The following is a 19560-nucleotide window of genomic DNA, read 5'->3' as shown; positions in this document are numbered from 1 at the left end:
GGGGGGGGGAAGAGAGGAGGAGAGGTACTGTACGTCCCCCCTACACCCCTCTTACTATGCCATAGCATCTAAATATCTTCTTTTCCAACAGTACAGCAGTATATTAAACGAACCGCTTTTAAGAAGCGATCCCCTGGTGTTTTATTCCGCCCTTCCCCTTCCCCTAATTAATTTATTTTAATGATGTAATTATTAACTTTCCTCCCTCTTTACCCTCAGCTCATGTTCGTATTTCTAATTTGTCTATTTAATTTTCACATTTATTTCCTCCTACCCCCCCTTCTAAAATTTATTTTAACATTATTTTTAGCTTTGCAAACCAGCCAAGTGCATGTTGATGGTTGGTATAGCAAAATTTAATTAGACTTGAAACTTGGACTGTGATATAAACAGAGAAATTCATTGTTGTTCATTAATTTGAAGTTTGAATCACCATGATTGTAATGAGTAGATTCATGGGTTTTTGAATTTTATTTATGTTTATGATACACTTTATTTTATTTTTGTTCTTTTGTGGTGGAACTATTTAAATTTTGGATTACTGTGATTTCTATCCTAATCATCAGGATGGGCAGAACTCATACTAATATTTTTTATTTTAAATGACACTTACATGTACATCAATCCGTTAATGTTGTTCTCTAAAGAGCAATTGGCTATACTGTATTTTCACGCATATAACGCGCGCGTTATACACGATTTTACAAACCGAGTATAACCATGCGCATTATATGCGTGAGCGCGTTGTACAAATTTTTTTTACATAGTTCCCCCCCCCCCGACGTCTGATTCATCACCCAAAGGACCGCTCGCACCCCCCCCCCGCACGGAGAAGCTGCCTACCGTTGTTTCCCGATGCCAGTGAGCCCTGCTGCTTCCTCTGCCGGCGGTCCCGCCCCTTCTCTGAGCCCTGCGCTGCTTCCTCTGCCGGCGGTCCCACCCTTTCTCAGACCTTCAAGGGGGGACAGGACTTCAAGGGGGACAGGCAAACCTTCAAGGGCAGGGCGGCAAAAGGAGAGTCGGGACCAGAGGAGACTCGGGGCAGAGGGCAGGGCGGCGAAAGGAGAGTCGGGACCAGAGGAGACTCGGGGGCAGAGGGCAGGGCGGCGAAAGGAGAGTCGGAACCAGAGGAGACTCGGGGCAGAGGGCAGGGCGGCGAGAGATTTAAATTCATAGAGCAGCATGCGCGGTATACGCGTGTGCGCGCTATATAAAAATTTGTTTACATATATTTAGGTTTCCCGCGTGCTATACCCGTGTGCGTGTTTTACACGGGTGCGCGGTATATGCGTGAAAATATGGTAGATAGAAACTTTAAAAGGTGCAGCCTATGAATTCAGTGTAACCTGACTGACAGAGACAGGTGGCAGCTTGTAGGCCAGGCGTAGGCAAACTTTTTCTACGAATGAATGCTAGTACCATCCCAGCAGAATGTCAGAACTGGAAATGCAGAGCTCTATTGACCTTCCGTGATAACTAAGCAATTACAAATTTAACTAAAAATGATGGAAAGAGTGACTATTCTGAAAAATATTTTGTAGGTAATATGTCAAATAAAACTTGAAGGAAAAAAATATATAATACCTTTTTTATTAGACTAACTTTTACGAATGCATAGCGCGGGTTTTAGCGCCGGCAGCGGCGGTAATTGCTCCGACGCTCATAGAATTCCTATGAATGTTGAACCAGTTACCACAGCTGACAGCGCTAAAACTCGCGCTAGGCGTTTAAAAAAGAGGGGGGTTAATGTAGTTTATGATTAGCTTTTGAAGGTAACCCCCTTGCTCCTCAGATCAGAAAATATTTTGAAAATACAATAATTAAAATCACCAAAAATTGGTCAATGACATTTTTTTCTGTGTTTGCTTACCATGGTCTCATGGGCTACTTAAATTCGGTGGAGGGCTGCAGGTTGCCTACCCCTCTTGTAGACTAACCGATTTATTGAAGCATAAGTTGGCGAAGACCAGTGTCTATTCCAGGGGTGGGCAACTCCGGTCCTCGAGGGATGGAATCCAGTTGAGTTCTCAGGATTTCCCCATTGAATATGCATGAGATCTATTTGCATGCACTGCTTTCAATACATATTCATTGCGGAAATCCTGAAAACCCGTCTGGATTTCGGCCCTCGAGGACCGGAGTTGCCCACCCCTGGTCTATTCCATCAGCTACATCGGACAAAGTGGATTCCTGGTCCTTGAAAGCTCATTCCTCAAAAAAATTGGTTTGTCTGTATAAGGTGCTACCTGCCTTTGTTAACTGGGATGTAGGTAGGTTTAATCTATTCCAATAAGCCATTTCAGCAATGAACGCGTTTCGGCAGCAGGAAAGTACAATACCTGAAGGAAGAAGCTCAGCCTTGATAATGCTGATCTCCTTCTTCTTCCTGTTCAGGCTGATCAGGCTGTCTGACACGTAGATGATAGCTGGGATAAGGAAGTAGACGTAAAATCGGGGCTCTTGGATCAAAGCACAGCTGCCATGTAGAATAATCTGGAAAACGAAGCACAGTCAGTACTGATCACTTGTCAACGGAAACGTCTGTTAAAGAAAGGCACAAATGCAGGCTAATTTAAGAATAAATAAGGGTTCATAGACAACCCCGCGAAAGACAAAGGCGCACGCCGACAACTGAGCGCAAGACGGAGGCGTGCGCCAAAGAAAATTACAGTTTTTAGGGGCTCCGACGGGGGTTTTTGTTGGGGAGCCCCCCCAGTTTATTTAATAGAGATTGCGCCGGCGTTGTGGGGCGTTTGGGGGGTTGTAACCCTCCACATTTTACTGTAAACTTAACTTTTTCCCTAAGAACTGGGAAAAAGTGAAGTTTTCAGTAAAATGTGGGGGGGTTACAATCCCTCACGCCCCCCACAATGCCCCCACAACGCGGCGCGATCTCTATTAAGTAAAGTGAGGGGGATCCCCCCAAGCCTCCCCCGTCGGAGCCGTAAAAACAGTAATTTTCTGCGGCACGCACTTCCGCACTGCGCTCAATTGTCTGCGCGGGCCTTTGTCCTGGCGCGCTTTTGACCTGACACCATAAATAAGTAGTATAAGGGATTCTCCTTACGCTGTGATAATTTTTACATTTGGGTCCTTTTACCAAGGTGTGCTAGCTAATTTAGCGCGTGCTAAATGCTAATGCGTCCGTTATTTATTTAAAAAATTTATATTCTGCATATAACTATGCGGTTTCCATATCACAAAAAGAAAAATAAAGAGGAACTGGAGAAAAAAAATATGCAGACAAAAAACCTATAAACTCCAGTTTACAGACAAAAAGACCTATAACCTCAGTATCAGTAAATTGCAGAGCCCTGAAGAAATGATTTTTTAATCATGAAACGTTGGCCTTCGTCGGCTGTTTTGAGAGGAAGTTTTCACTAGTGCCTGTATCACATTATCAAGCCTGTCTGCCGTTAAGCAACAGATAAGTGTGGCTTGCACTTTTTTGAATTATTATTCAATTGCTTTACCGTTAAAATTATTTCAATGGGGGTTGCCTATGATAGAATGTTGAAGGTGAACCAATGAGTTATTCAGGCTCTGGAGCAGTGATTGCCCTGTAGCTTCTTTTTTTTTTGTTTATATAATTTTTATTTTCAAATTTTACATAAAGTACAAAATATTAAAATACAATTGATGAATACACAATATCACTTTTATATCTAATACATCATATTCTAAATATATTTTTATCCCCTCTCCCTCCCCCCACCCTTCTATTACTTTTCATTCATACATTACATATTGTATAACATATTATAGTTTATTATGTAAAAATTATTTTCATTATCCCCCCTCCATGTGTGTCATAAAAAAGATATTGAAAAGAAGAAAAGAAGAAGAAAAATCCTATTATTTATTCATTGCAATATTTTGTCAATGGCCCCCATGCCCTGTAGCTTCTGAGGCAAACCCCCTGCAAGTGCGTTTCAACTGAATGCTTTAGACATAAAGTGGTTAAGTTTTGAGCATTAGCTTTGGCGTTTAAACTGGAGGTTATAGGGTTTTTGTCCGTTTCCATATCACATACATAAAATCTTGTTTCCCTGCAATTACCACATATAACATAGACATGTCTAAACAACATCATTAATCGTTTCTGCTATAAACAGGGATAGAGCGCAAATTCAATCAATTCAGATATACAAGCAAGCTTTAAATCATACATTGCTGTCAAAAGAGTTCTAAAAGGCGATTATCAACTGAAATATACCTTAGCATAAAAAGGCATTGGCAAATAATTGAGTTTTTAGCATTTTTTAAAAATTCATCCTCCCCACACAAAACTGCAGGATCCCAGCCAAGGCATTCCATAGTTCTACGCCAACCACAGATATCATTGATGCTCCGATCCTAGTGTGCATAGTCAGCATTCCACCCTCCAAACTTAATTTCATCCCATTTACGTTTCTAAGCTCTCTTCTCGGTTTATAGATCTGGAAGAATTCTTGTAAGATCTTTGGGGAAGCGTGATACGATGTCTGATGTATAATCGTAACAATCTTAAACTGCCCAATGGAGTTCAGCGCACTTGGGAGAGTCTTTGGACGTCGTGTACCTGGACTTCAGTAAAGCTTTTGACAGTGTCCCACACCGCAGGCTGCTAAGCAAGATGGAATCGATGGGGTTAGGAGAGACACTAACTGCATGGGTCAATGATTGGCTGAGTGGCAGACTTCAGAGGGTGGTGGTTAATGGTTCCCTCTCTAAAACATCGGAGGTGACCAGTGGAGTGCCACAGAGCTCGGTCCTGGGTCCACTCCTTTTCAACATAATCATAGGGGATCTGACTCAAGGGCTTCAAGGTAAAATAACACTATTCGCCGATGACGCCAAACTATGTAATATAGTAAGTGAATGCAGTTTACAGAATTATATGGCGCAGGACCTGCTTACATTGGAAAGTTGGTCCTCAACCTGGCAGCTACGCTTCAATGCTAAGAAATGTAAAGTCATGCACCTCGGAAGTGGAAATCCATGCAGGACGTACTTCTTGAACGGAGAAACTTTAACTAGGACTTCCAGCAGAACGAGATTTAGGAGTAATCATCAGTGCAGACATGAAAACTGCTAATCAAGTGGAGAAGGCTTCATCTAAGGCAAGGCAGATATTGGGTTGTATCAATAGAAGTTTCATAAGCCGAAAGCCTGAAGTCATAATGCCATTGTACAGGGCCATGGTGAGACCTCATCTGGAGTACTGTGTGCATTTCTGGAGGCCACATTACAGTAAAGATGTGCGCAGAATTGAATCGTTTCAGCGGACAGCCACCAAGATGATCTCGGGGCTCAATGGTCTCTCGTATGAAGAGAGACTGAACAAATTGCAGCTCTACACTCTCGAGGAACGTAGGGAGAGGGGAGACATGATCGAAACATTTAAGTACCTCACAGAGAGAGTGTTTGATCATTGGAACAAGCTTCCAGTGCAGGTGATCGAGGCAGACAGCGTGCCAGACTTTAAGAATAAATGGGATACCCATGTGAGATCCCTACAAGGGTCAAGATAAGGAAATTGGGTCATTAGGGCATAGACAGGGGGTGGGTAAGCAAAGTGGGCAGACTTGATGGGCTGTAGCCTTTTTCTGCCGTCATCTTCTATGTTTCTATTAAATTGGTTAGTGCACCTTAGTAAAAGAGGGGGCTTGTTTCTATAAGAGAACATTATACAACAGCAACTTTACTTTTGGATATTTTTAATATTTTTGATTGGAACACCTGACTAACATTATGGGAGCACTTAACTAATGTGGAATACCTCTGGTAATGGACTCTGACAACTATAAGTACCATCTCTTTTCGAATCTAGAACATATTTTAAAATGCCTTATTGGAGGAGGTTAGGGAAGGTGCAATGATATTTCTAAGAATTCCTGTTATCTTCCATTGAGCTCAACATATGATCATCAAATTGTTTGAAAACTATAATTCATGATCTTCTACTTTTGTATAGTGTTCAATAAGAAGTAACAAAACATGGGCTCTCACCACTGTGCTCTCTTCTCTGCATGGTCACCAGCATGGTGGCAGGTTTAAACATGAGGCTTACCTAGTCTGCAAAAATTCTTTCATGCTGCAACTGACTAGATGACTCTGACTCTGGATAAAACTTTATATGATGTGCCAGCATGTGAAATGTTTTTATGATAAGTTAGTACACGTTGAAATAACACTGACAAGAATCTTCATGTAGCCCAATACCAATCCATTCAAGAGCTGCCTGTTTCCAGGGACTAAGTCAAACTTTCCATATTACCATCATTAACACACAACACTTTGTTTTTAAATTGGGATGAACAGTCCATGCTGTTGGCAAGGCTTCCACCTAAACTAAAAACATATATTAAATTACCACAGGAGCGGATGATTCAGCGTAGAGCAGGGGTGTCCAACCTGCGGCCCGAGGGCCGCATGTGGCCCCGTGAAGGATTTTGTGTGGCCCCAGTTGAGGGCGATGCAGTGTTTTCCTCTGCTGCACCTGGATGTTTACCGTCTTGCCGGCTCCCCCCTCTGTCTTGCTGCAGAGTTTGCGCATTTGTGCGGCCCCAGAAACATTTTTTCCGGCCAATGCGGCCCAGGGAAGCCAAAAGGTTGGACACCCCTGGCATAGAGTATCCTTGCTTTTTTCACTCCGGTGGTCTTTTCAGCGTGTCAACTATCGCTATTTGTCCAAGGCTCTTTTCTTTTGATTTTTTTCTCCTTTATCAAAAGTGGACCCCTGACGAAGGTTAGTCCGAAACACGGACCGTGTTGGGTCCCTTACCTGGTAAAAGGCTTTTAATTAAAAGATTTATTTGTCATAATAAAGACTGCCTGCATCGTGTACAAAACCTGCAGTTTTTTGGTTTGTTTGTTCTGGATTGTTTTTCACTGCAGAGAGTTGGACCCTGGTTTTTCCTTTGTTTTGGTTTGTTGCTGTTGAAACAGGACATTTAGGAAGTCTCAATAGAGAGGTTTCAATAATGATGAAAGAAAACTAGGAGTGTTTAAGAGGAAGGCAGAGTAAAGGACTCAAATTATCCCTGTCATCTACTCAGCAGCCTGTAGATACATGGAAAAAACACAATTTGAATTGTCTGTATACAAATACTAGAAGCCTAAAAAAAAAATAAGAGAGTTAGACTATATGGCACTGAATGAATTTTTAAAAATTTTAAAACACATATACTTGTCCTCATGTTTTTAGTAATTTATAGTTTATGGTCACAAAGATCATCTGGTTGTTTTACCTTTATTATTTGTTATCTTTTTACCTTTATTATCATTATATCTGTTGATAATATTGTATTTTTAATATTGTGTTTTATGTTATATCTGTACCTAATAGGACCCCTGATGAAGGTTGTCCGAAACACAGACCGTGTTGGGTCCCCTATTTGGTAAAAAGGTTTTAATATATAGTTTGGTTGTCACAATAAATTTTGCCTACATCGTTGTACATTTCTGCAGTTTTGGCTTGTTTCTTACTGAATGATGAGGACAATCAATGGGACATTGTGTTACTTGTGTACAAATTATATTGCAATATTGATAGAGTAGATCAAATTGGAGGGGGGTGTGATATATGTTAAAGAAAATATTGAATCAAACAAAATAAATATACTTCATGACATAAATATCAATGTGGAATCCATATGGATAGAAACTCCATATGTGAAGGGAAGGAATATACAGGTGGGGTTATACTACCGGCTCCTGGGACAGAATAAGCAGACAGATGACGAAATGTTTTGAGAGTTTAGCTGGCAAATTCGGCAACAGTATCATTCCAATATCTTGCTTAACTTCTTCACATATTATGTTCATCAAAAAATCTTCTGAAGGACAACACCGACATTCATGGAGATCAAAGGCTTATATTACAAAATTACAGACAAAGTTAATCCTTTAAATAGTGAAAAAATAAGCAAAAGAGGACTTAGCTGTATTGCATAACTTGATCAAACTTTCCAATCACCTTTGAGCAAAACAGTTGCTGGAACTCTAACTCGAGTGAAGAGGAGATAAAACATAATTTTTTTTGTGCAGAAGTTTTTTTTTAACCTACAAAGCTGAACTGAACTGTGTTTTTTGATTTTTGTTAATTCAGTTAAATGAAGATGTAAGAGGAGATATAGCATGGGAGTTGGTTTTCTGATTAGATTGGGCATGTATATAGAGCATGATTTGATTTCAGTTACCCCAAAGTTGACTGGAAAAATGTTACATCAGGGAGTGCTAGGAGGTAAAATTCCTAGATGTCATAAATAACTGTTTTTTGGAGCAACTAGTCCAGGAACTGACAAGAAGAGGAGCTATTTTAGATTTGGTTCATAGTGGAATGCAGGGCATGGTATGGGAGATAAATGTGTTGGATTTGCTGAGAAACAGTTATCATAATGTGATCATATTTGAGCTGATATCTGAAGTGACGTCGCTAAAGAAATCTACTGTAGAGGCTGCTGCACATGCAAATTGCAAAGTGATGCAAATTATTAAGAATAACCCAAATCATAGTTAGCAGATGCTAGGATCTTGATATCATTATGGACAATATGCTGGAACCTTCTGCCCAATGTGTGGCGGTGGCCAAAAAAGCAAACAAAATGCTAGGAATTATTAGAAATGAAATGGGATGGTAAACAAGACTAAGAATGTTATAATTAAGGTGACCATTTATTTTTTTCATCAAAAGGGGACATCTATTAATTGTCAGTCCCGCCCCCAATCCCGCCCTAGCCCCACCCCCAATCCCGCCCCCAATTTCTTCCATTCATTTTTCATGTACACATAATATCTTCATATTAATTCATAATGGTAACCTTAAAATTAAAAAAAAAAATTCAAAGCACACTATACACAGGCAAATGACTTTAAAATATGCAATGTCATCTCAGTAACTATAGAAAAATAGATAAATATAGTGCAAAATATAGACAGCAGATATAAATTCTCAAAACTGACACGTTTTGATCACTAAATTAAAAATAAAATAATTTTTCCTACCTTTGCTGTCTGGTGATTTCATGAGTCTCTGGTTGTGTTTCCTTTGACTGTGTATCCTTTCTTTCATTTCTTTCTTTCTGCACTCAGGCCCAATAATTGTCCCTTTCTATTCCCTCCCTCCTTCCTTCCTATGTCCATAGTGCTCCCAGTGCCTCCTTCCTATGTCTTCCCTTGTCTTTGTCCCTCCCCCGAAGCCAGCCTGCCTGCCTACCTACCTCCTTCCCTCCCTCCAGTGCCTGATTCAACTCCCCCGTGATTCAACCCCCCCCAGATTCAAATGGCCCGTGTACCACCGCTGCCTGCCAGTCTGCCTCCCTGCCGCGCCGATTCAAACCCTGGGCCGCTGCTTCTTCCCTTCTTCCCGACGTCAATTTTGACGTCGGAGAGGAAGTTCGGGCCAGCCAGGCAGCGATTGGCTGGCCCGGAACGTCCTCTCCGACATCAAAATTGACGTCGGGAAGAAGGGAAGAAGCAGCAGCGGCGGCCCAGGATTAGAATCGGTGTGGCAGGGAGGGAAAGTGATCGCCCGTCCTGGTGTCCCCGCGCACAGCTTCGAGACGCTGCCCCTGAAAACGGGACATTTCGATGTCCCGAAGCGGTGGGTTGGGACAACGGGATGGTCGGTCCAAAAACAGGACTGTCCCGTTGAAAACGGGACGTCTGGTCACCTTAGTTATAATGTCTCTATATTGCTCCATGGTGCAACCTCACCTTGAGTATTACATTCAATTCTGGCTACCTTATCTCAAAAAAAGATATAGCAGAACCAGAAAAAGTTCAAAGAAGGGCAACCAAGATGATAAAGGGGATGGAATTTTTCTCATATGAGGAAAGACTAAAGAGGTTAGCGCACTTCAGCTCGGAACAAAGATGGCTGAGGGAGATATGATTAAAGTCTACGAAATCATGAGTGGTGTAGAACAGGTACAAGTGGATTGATTTTTTTTACTTCATCAAAAATTACAAAGACCAGGGGACTCTCAATGAAGTTACAGGAAAATACTTTTAAAACCAATAGGAGGAAATATTTTTTCACTTGGTGAATAATTAAGCTCTGGAACACATTACCAGAGGAGGTGGTAAGAGTGGTTAATAACATTTCACCACATCCAAAAGCCCCCTTATAACGGCTCGCACCCCACCATATAAAACTAGGCTCTAAAACAACCAGCTTCTGTACCCAAATGCCTTAAATGACGGAGGCTGGGTATTTACCGGCAGGAAAGTGACTTCTTGCTTCCCCAGCCAACATTGGGATGCTTAAATTTTAGGATGCTGAGTGCCAACTAAGCACACTTAGGTGACGCTGAGTGTGATTCTATGATGGGCGCATAAGTTTTATATAATTAGTGCTGATATTGGTGCCTAACTTTAGATGGACTTTATTGAATTGGGACCTAAATAGAAAACAAACTACTCATATTATCTCTAATTTGTTGACATCATTTCTAAGGCTCCAAAAAAATAGCCAATATCATTGTATGCTGATTTTATGTTTCATTTTCAAAGCAATTGTACATGTAAATCTTTGTAGACTTATATCCTGGGTGTAGTCTCTGGAAAATGTTACTGTTTGAGATGGTTGACCCTTAGTACTTCTATGGTTAACCCCTTCCTGGGCCTTACCAGCTCCCTCTCTAGCAAAGTCATAAACCAGCTGCCATCCATGTAAGTTTGACTGCCTATAAGATGCCATTTCGTATTTATATTTACTCTTAGCTGGGAAATGTAGTCGAGTTGTCCTCCATCATCCCTCATTTTTATCCAAAGTTCTATCATTTTTCCAGGGTAGTCTATCTTGTCATCTCTTCCTAGGAACTTGACATTATTTAAGAACCCCAAAATAATTATTGTCCACTATTGCTACTCTTGTTTCATCTTTTCAATAAGGTGCTTACATAAGAAAAGAAACAAGAGCAGCAACTGAAGAATAGCATTTGGTCACCTAAGAAAATGCATTCAATTACGTTAATAGAAGCATCAGGGATTTTACAAGCCTTGCAATGAGTTTTACGTGTGTCTCATAAGTACTCTAGTTTCATAGAGATTTCTACCCTTGAAGTGAATGCACAGAGACATTACCAAAATGTACAGCAGCACGTAGAGGTGATGTGTCAACCAGAATCCACGGAAACTGATGCGCCGGAAGTAGTGGGAAGCAAAGACGTACATAATAGCGAGAACAGAGAGCAGAAGAATCCCCGTCATTCCTACAAAATGATAGCATTTCAAAATAAATTAATGCAAACAAGAAAGCTGCCCTCTAAGGCTGTGTTGAAATTTCACTTTAAATAGTTAATCTGAGTAAACATAGTTGAAATCAAAGTATTGTATTTGCTTCAGTTTTATAACTTTGCACCACCTGCTATTGAACTGATCTTTTTTTAAAGGAATCTATAAGAAGACTGAATTTACTTTTGGATTACCAACCAGTTCCAGGTTTCTTTCTCAGTTCAAGGTGATTTGAGTACCATGTATTGATTAGGCCAGTGGTTCCCAAATCTGTCCTGGAGGCTCCCCAGCCAGTCAGGTTTTCAGGATATCCACAATGAATATTCATGGGAGAGATTTGCATTCATGGGAGAGATGGCTTCCTGTGAAATACAGGACTGAGTGTGGATGTGTGCAGAAACCAGAACACAAATGTGGGTATCAGATAGTGACTCTGAATATACAGAACAGATTTAAATGCTGAGAATCTTGTTGACATCATCCAGAGTGTCCCCACAGTTATATTTAATTTGTGCTGACTGTGGCAGTATTCAAAGCTATGGAGGTCTGGTGGCTTTATTGTGGGATCCATACTACCAATCAGTTTGGCGTTTTTCTAGGAATTCTCTGACAACTTGGTGAATATTCTGCTTATATTATTGAGAGAGAGCCCCCAAAGCTACATTTAATTTGTGCTGACTGTGGTGTGTGGCCGCAGCCATGTGCCTGAAAGAGAATGCCCAAAGGGGCATGCCCTGCCCCTTTTGGAGCCCATTCAGAACCATGCTGGAGTTCTGTTTTCTGGCACTGGGACAGACAGAAGAGCAATAATATTATGAATGGTCTCATTGAGTAATAATTGTATTTATGAGGAAATGGAAGATTAAGGGGAAGACTTGTTATGGCACTTGTGGCCCTATAAACAAGCATGTTTCAAAATCTGCCTAGTGGGATAGCTGTTACACTGGTTGTTATTGCATGACCAGCTGCATCTGGAATGTCCATAAGATCTAGAGGCCCCTAATCACTTCCCCAGCATTGAATTCCTCATCTTGGTCCAGTTTCCTACTGGTTCTTTAGTTGTGGATGATAAGAGGCATAGTATGGTACCAGCTTCTACTAGTTCATCCATGGTAAAGAACTTTCAACTGCCTTTACCCAAGGTTTTTCTAGTGGGGGTTGGACACTCTAGATGCACTCCCTTCTGAACAAGAATGTAAGCAAGAGGTTTCCTGGTCTGTGAAGGTCTCTTTCTAGGGTCTAACTTATAGTGAAGAATTTGATTGTCCAGCTGTGTCCATTTTCAGATGCTGTAAAATTTAAGATGTAGAATTTAGACTTAGTTCTTTGGAACCTAAGATGGAAACCCTTGAGTCTCAACTGTCCACCCTTCGTGCTACTCGGCAGTTCTGGGCATCCCGTATATGGTGATTTGTTTTAGGATGAGCTGGGGAGGGCTTTGATAGACGCTCCAATGACAGGATAGTTAGGATAGGCTGGAGTGGGCTTCAATGGCAAATCCAGCAGTGGGAACCTAAAGACCACTACCAGGCAGACATCTATGGTCTACTGCCCAGAAATATTAAAGAAAAGACAATACAAACAGGAATGTATAATGAGTGTGAATGTTGGGCAGATTGAATGGACCATTCAGATCTTTATCTGCTGTCATTTACTATGGTACTATTTTCTATATTTTGAAGTCCTGCAGAAAAATGATCTCTCATGAGGGAAAAGCTCAGATTCACATTATTCTTACCTGGGATCGTATTAAAGAACCACCAATAGTACTTCTTGGGCAGCTCTGATCTACAAGAAATAAAGTACATTTGTTTAATTAACATTTATTTATTTATTTAAAATATCTTAACATCATCTTCCTGGTTCAACGAGGGTCATTCAAAGCAGTTTACAACCATTAAACATTAGGGTCCCTTTTACAAAGCCATGGTAGTGATGCACTAAAGCCCATTCAATTCCTATGGGCTTTGGTATAGGCGTTGGAACATGGGGTGGGGTCATGGGGGCTATGCCCCCCCCCATAAAATGACATGGGAACGAGGCCAACGAGAATCCTGTGGAATCTGTATAGGCCTCCTCCTCCTTCCTTCTGGTTGCACTTCACAAAGCTGTGGCCAGCGGTTCCTACACGCTGCCTGTGGCTGACCCGGAAGCCTTCCCTCTGACATTGTAAGAGAGAAGGCTTCTATGTCAGCCACTGGTAGCATGTAGGAACCGTTGTCCACAGCTTTGTGAAGAAGTATGGCAGGAAGGAAGGAGGAGGAGGCCTATGCAAATTCCACAGGATTCCCGTTGGCCCCGTTGGATGTCTTAGAGCTGGCCAGAACTGGTACATACACATGGGAGGGAGGCATGAACTTGGGACATAGAAGGGAGGTGGGTGTGTGTTGGGACATGGGAGGGAAGGGGCATGTTGGAACACAGAAGGAAGAGAGAGTGAACTTGGGACAAAGGAAGAAAGGAAGGAAAAGGGCATGAACTTGGGACACAGAATAGAGGGAGGGAGGGAGCACTTTGGGACACAGAGGGAAGGAGGAAGGGAGAGAGGGGACACAAATTTGGGATATAGAATGGAAGGATGGAAGGAGGGAAAGAGATGCTGAGGTGGGGGAGGAAATAGAAAGGGAGAATTGTGGGGCATGGGAGACTGAGTGAGAGGGAAAGAGAGATGGTGCAAATGGGAAAATAAAGAAAGATGAGAATTGTTGGGCATAGGGAGGGAAAGAGAATTATTTGACATGGTAGTGGGAGAGGAGTGAGGTAGAGATGCATGAGGAATAGAGAGATGAGATGAAGAAATGTTGGATGTGGTGGTGAAGAGGCTGAGGCTTTAGTCTTAACCACTATGCCACACTCATCTAGCTAGTTAAAAATCTCAGATATTTATAGCATGGCCCAACCTATAAACATGAATGCAGCTGGTGCCGTCACTCTACAGATATTACACTATGGCTTGTATATGATTATTTGAGGTCCAATATTCAGCTGGCAGTGATCAGTGGTTTGCTGTTCACTGCCGGCATTAAACCCAGAAATTCAATGTCAGCCATGTCCAGGTTTCGGCATTGAATTTCCAGGTTTGTTATATTCAGCATTTAACCAGATATGGGTTACTGCATAAAGATAGGACTCGGTTTTATCTAGTCCTATTTATGCAGTAAACCTGACCAGCCAAGTGCTTAATATCAGTAATTAACTGGCCATGTGCTGACTCTGCCTATGGAATGCCCCCCAAATAGTTGGTTTTGACATGGACACTAACCAGTAAAGTGCCACTGAAAATGACCAGTTAGCCCCAAACAGGCGATTTACCGGGCCAGGAGCTGTTTCTGGCCAGTTAAATTGCTTTGAATTTTGACCCCTGGATTCATTTCATAAAATATTTATGCTGCAGGAGAGTTTCCCCACTTTTATTGAATAGATACTGGATGATCAAAGCAGAGAAACTATTAGCTTCCAAGGACTCTCAGAGCCAAGCCATATACACACAGAAGTGTTAGAAGTTTGCTGGCTTCCCTTTCGGATGGTAAATAGATTCTTAGGTGCTGACTTCAATGCGGGAGACTTCAATCATAGGTTGCAGATTCAGAAGTTATGGCTATTGGTTCCCATGTGTTCATAGTCTGTCATAGTTACCACTTTCTCTGTAATTGAGTGATGCTCACTAGAGGATGACCGAATTGCAGTTTCAGATCTGGCACCAAAACCAACCTGAAATTTGGGTTCGGATTCCAACCAAAAATGCCGGAGCATTTTCAAACAGAGATGAAAACATGACCCGCCCCCACTGCCACTGTTGCACAGGTGCCTCAAAGCACACCCCCCCCAAGGACAGAGCATGGGCATATCAGGCATGTTTCTCTGGGCGGAGGTGGGGTGGGGTTCTGAGACAGTGGCGTAGTAATGGGGGGGATCCACCCCAGGTACCATCTTGGTGTGGGTGCAGGCACCCGTCCTTCCCTGCCCCTCACTTCCGCATAATGCTACTGGTGTGAGCAACAAGCCCCAAGCTGCTCCTTGTGACTCTGAGCAAGTCACTTAATCCTCCACTACCGCAGGTACATTAGATAGGGACAGATAGGACAGATAGGGAAAACGCTTGAAGTACCTGAGTGTGTGTGATTGTAATACTACAAAAAGGTGGTATGGAAGACCCAATCCCTTTCCCTGATCTCAAAATGCCTCATTCCACCAATAAAAGCCAACCTCATCGGTGATGTCACAATGGCTTGGTTGTCCTATACTTGGCTCACTTTTACTACATTTTGATTTCTAGAGTGGCGCAGTGGTTAAAGGTACAGCCTCAGCACCCTGAAGTTGTGGGTTCAAACCCACACTGCTCCCTGTGACCCTGGGCAAGTCACTTAAGGGCAAATTCTATAAGAAGCGCATAAAAGCTAGGCTGCGCAATTCAAGTAAAATTGGGTTCTGTTTAGTGAATCGCGCTGAGCGGCACCTATTTTGGAGGCGCCCAATAAATAGGCCAGCTCTAGGCACAACTAAAAGTTAGGCACCCATGCGAGCACTTAAGCACGCTTAAGAGCCGGGATTCTGTAAGAAGGCGCCTAACACATAGCCACATCCACGCCTAGCATGCATAGCGCCTATTTTTTTTTAAGGCTGCCTAAATTTTTAGAGGCGCCTTGTTACAGAATCGCGCTTTCCTGATAGGCGCCTAGGTTTCAATCAGTACTGATTATAAAGCTTAATTGAGCTTGTTCTTCAATTTAGATAGGCGCCTTATCTAGTTGGGCGCCTCCGAGATAGGCGCCTAGCTTTAGGCGCTGGTTACGGAATTTGGGCCTTAATCCTCCACTGACCCAGCTACATTAGATACATTGTGAGCCCACTGGGACAGAGAGGGAAAATGCTTGAAGTACCTGTATGTAAACTGCTTTGAGTGTGGTAAAACTACAAAAAGGCGGTATACCAATCCCTTTCCCTTTCTTGCTAATAACATTCAGCATGCTTTTTGCTGGCAGCTTAGAATAGAAACGATTTACCCATCATCAGTAAACACATTGGGGAACAGGCAGGACAGGATACTCAGTGGACTGATGGAAAACATGTAGATATTAATTGCATGGCCTATTGTGTGAAACACTGAAAGAGAAAACAGAAGTGCATTGGGATTTGGAAGAAAGCGATTGTTTTTAGAGATCTTAGGACGAAGTTTATCATGACTCCTCTCTCAACAATGACCTTCCCTCCCTTCCTGATCCCCTTAATCCCCTACCTACAGCAATTCTCTGCCCACTGGCCTTTATGTGATTTTAACTACAGGCTCTCATTGCTCTCAGCTTCACTCCTCTTTATAAATACAGCCTTGTGCAATAACTAAACAGGAGTTTCTTTAGAAATGTTTTGGCTAACTAAGCCACTGAATTCTTGGCATCTCTTCTGCAGTGGCGTAGTGAGGGTGCGCGGCACCCGGGGCGGTGGTGCTCCTCCCCTGCACTCTTCTCCTCCCCAGCCACCCCCATCCGCTCCTTCCCTGCTCCCTCCTGCCATTCGTGCATGCCCCTTCCCTACACCCCCCATACCTCTTTAACGCTCCCAGCGTGAGAAGCAACATCAACCGGCTGCTCGCGCCAGCTTTGGCCCTTCCTGTGATGTCACTTCCTGGGCATGGGTTCAGCAAGTGACATTAGAGGATGATCTGACGCTGGTGTGAGCAGCAGGTTGGGGTTGCTTCTCACGCCGGGGAAGGGAAGAGTCATGCGCGAATGGCAGGTACAGGGGAAGTGAAATGGCATGCGCGTGCAGTAGTGGGGGAGGCGGAGAAGGAGCAGGTGGCGGAAAGGAGGACGGGTGTTGGCGCCCTCACCAAGAGGGTGCCCGGAGCGGACCGCCCCCCCCTTATTACTCCACTGCTTTTCTGTGATTCTCAGTTTATTGTACATCGCCTAGATGTTTCGATAAGTGATTCATCAAATTTTTAATAAACTTAATCCCTCCAGTGGTCATCTGGTTAGTATGGGTACCTTTTTGACATCTAGACACTTTTAAAATAGGTCTAACTCGTGGAGGGGCATAATCAAAAAAAGCGTCTAAGTCCCCTTTTGGCCTAAGTCCCTAAACGTTCAACCCAGAAGCAGGGAAAATGTCCATAACCAAAACAAACGTCCATGTTTTGATTATGGCCTTCCCCTGCCTAAACGCCCAATCTCCACTACATCTAAAAGTACCCCCATAGCACGTCTACACTTTTAAGCCATAATGAAACAAAAAAACGCCTAAGCCAAAAACGTCCAACAGAAGGGCTTTTAGGCGAAGGAGGAGCCAGTCCTTCGCCTAAAAGCTGGATTCTGTAACCGGTGTCTGTCAAAAACAACACCGGTTACAGAATCCCCCCCCTCCCCACAACCATCCAGGCAGGAGGGTGCCAAGCCCTCCTGCCATGGCAAACCGCGACCTCCCCCCCTCCCGACAACATCGGGGCAAGAGGGAGCCCAAACCCTCATGCCCCTTTGAAGCTGCGACTCCCCGACTCGATTGGGCCAGGCGGGAGCCCAACCCCTCCTGGCCCAGACGACCCCCCTACACCCCGACACGTTCGGCCAAGGAGGGAGCCCAACCCCTCCTGGCCCAGGCGACCCCCCCTACACGTTCGGGCCAGGAGGGAGGCCAAGCCCTCCTGGCCCAGGCGACCCCCTTCCCCAACCCCCCACTACTTTTCGGCAGGAGGGATCCCAGGCCCTCCTGCCCTCAACGAACCCCCCTCCCCCCCAAGTCCGCCCCCCCAAACCCCCGATCGGGACCCCCAGCCGACCCGCGACCCCACCCAGGTGCCTTAGGCCCCACCAGTAGGCGGGGCTTTGGTACCGCTGGGCCAATCCGGCCCCATTCTTCGGTGGCCTGCATACCGGACGGACGGGTTTGGCACCCGTCTTTCCGGCCAACGACGAAAAGGTACTGGGAAGGGGGGTGGGGGTGGGGGGTCATCCGGGGGGGTCACGGGTCGGCTGGGGGGCCCGATCGGGGATTCGGGGGGGGGCGGACATTGGGGGGGAGGGGGGGTCGTCGAGGGCAGGAGGGCCTGGGATCCCTCCTGCCCGTAAAGTATTGGGGGGTTGGGGAAGGGGGTCGCCTAGGCCAGGAGGGCTTTGGCTCCCTCCTGGCCCGAACGTGTCGGGGTGTAGGGGGGTCGCCTGGGCCAGGAGGGGTTGGGCTCCCTCCTGGCCCAATCGAGTCGGGGGGGTCACGGCTTCAACGGGGCAAGAGGGCTTGGGCTCCCTCTTGCCCCGATCGAGTCGGGGAGTCGCAGCTTCAATGGAGCAAGGGGGCTTGGTCTCCCTCTTGCCCCGATGTTGTTTGGGGGGGGGGAGTGATCCATCGCGGCAGGAGAGATGCCTCATCTCCCCTACCGCGATGCCATCATTCCTCTACCGGAACTGCAGCGGGTTGCAGCAGTTCGGGTAGAGGAGTGATGGCATTGCGGTAGGGGAGATGAGGCATCTCTCCTGCCGCGATGGTTAGGTTGCCGGGCCGCTGAACTGATAGCGCCAATAGCCATCAGCTCAGTGGCCCGTTTTTCGGCACTTAAACCTGGTTTTATTTCGTCTAAGTGAAAAAGGTCTAAGTGCCAACTAAACTGTATTGGTTATACCTGTTGTACGGCTAGGTGTAGGTCGGCCCACCTCCCGCCCACTGCCCGCCCTTTCCCCTCCTCTAAACACACCTCTTTTCTCTCTGTGCGTTTAATGGCAGGGGAAAGGCCTAAGCGGTTTTTAGATACGTCTGAAAACCAGCTTTGGTTATGGGTACTTGGACGATCAGGCTTTTTGATCGTCCAAGTAGCCATTTAGGACACTTTTTAGATGGTTTTTTTTTTTTTTATTATTACCCCCATAGTGTCTAAGTTCCGACCAGGACGTCTTGGGAAAAGGTTCAATTATTACTGCAAGACGTCCAAGTCTAACCCCACCCAAAGCCCACCCAGAACATGCCTCCAACATGCCCCCTTTAGTTTTGGATGCACAGCGGGTAGGACGCCTCACAAGACTTCTAAAAAACACAGTTTTGAAAATTGGCACTTGGCGAGAAAAACGTCCAAGTGTTGATTTTTGCCGGGTTTTTTGGACATCTTCATGTTTTTAAAATGTCTCTAATGTTTTCTTAGATATTGATCATTAATCATGATGCATAATAATTTAGGCCTAATTGAGACTCCAATTTAGATCAACGTACTTGTCATAGGCAAATGCCAGATGACAGAGCAAACTTGCATTTGAAATCCTTGCTTGTGATTTCTCAACCCAAATCTAATTTATTAGGAGCCAAACTACTACTGTCGCTTTTACATAGCTCACCAATTACCATATGGTGATAGAGAAAGTC

General features: G+C 44.1%; 1 protein-coding gene across 1 annotated transcript in view; it reads right to left on the bottom strand.

The window, feature by feature from the left end:
- The window catches only part of LOC117348294 (dual oxidase 1-like), a 201892-nt gene that overhangs the window by 16471 nt on the left and 165861 nt on the right, over positions 1-19560 (bottom strand). The window contains exons 26-29 of the mRNA XM_033920228.1: positions 16224-16323; positions 12959-13008; positions 11071-11198; positions 2340-2493 (exon numbers count right to left, since the gene is read on the bottom strand). Coding sequence (XP_033776119.1) covers positions 2340-2493; positions 11071-11198; positions 12959-13008; positions 16224-16323 — 432 coding nt within the window. The remainder of the gene's footprint in view (positions 1-2339; positions 2494-11070; positions 11199-12958; positions 13009-16223; positions 16324-19560) is intronic.

Source organism: Geotrypetes seraphini, chromosome 14, assembly GCF_902459505.1.
Source record: "Geotrypetes seraphini chromosome 14, aGeoSer1.1, whole genome shotgun sequence".
Taxonomy (NCBI): domain Eukaryota; kingdom Metazoa; phylum Chordata; class Amphibia; order Gymnophiona; family Dermophiidae; genus Geotrypetes; species Geotrypetes seraphini.
This window is presented reverse-complemented; position numbering and strand designations above follow the sequence as displayed.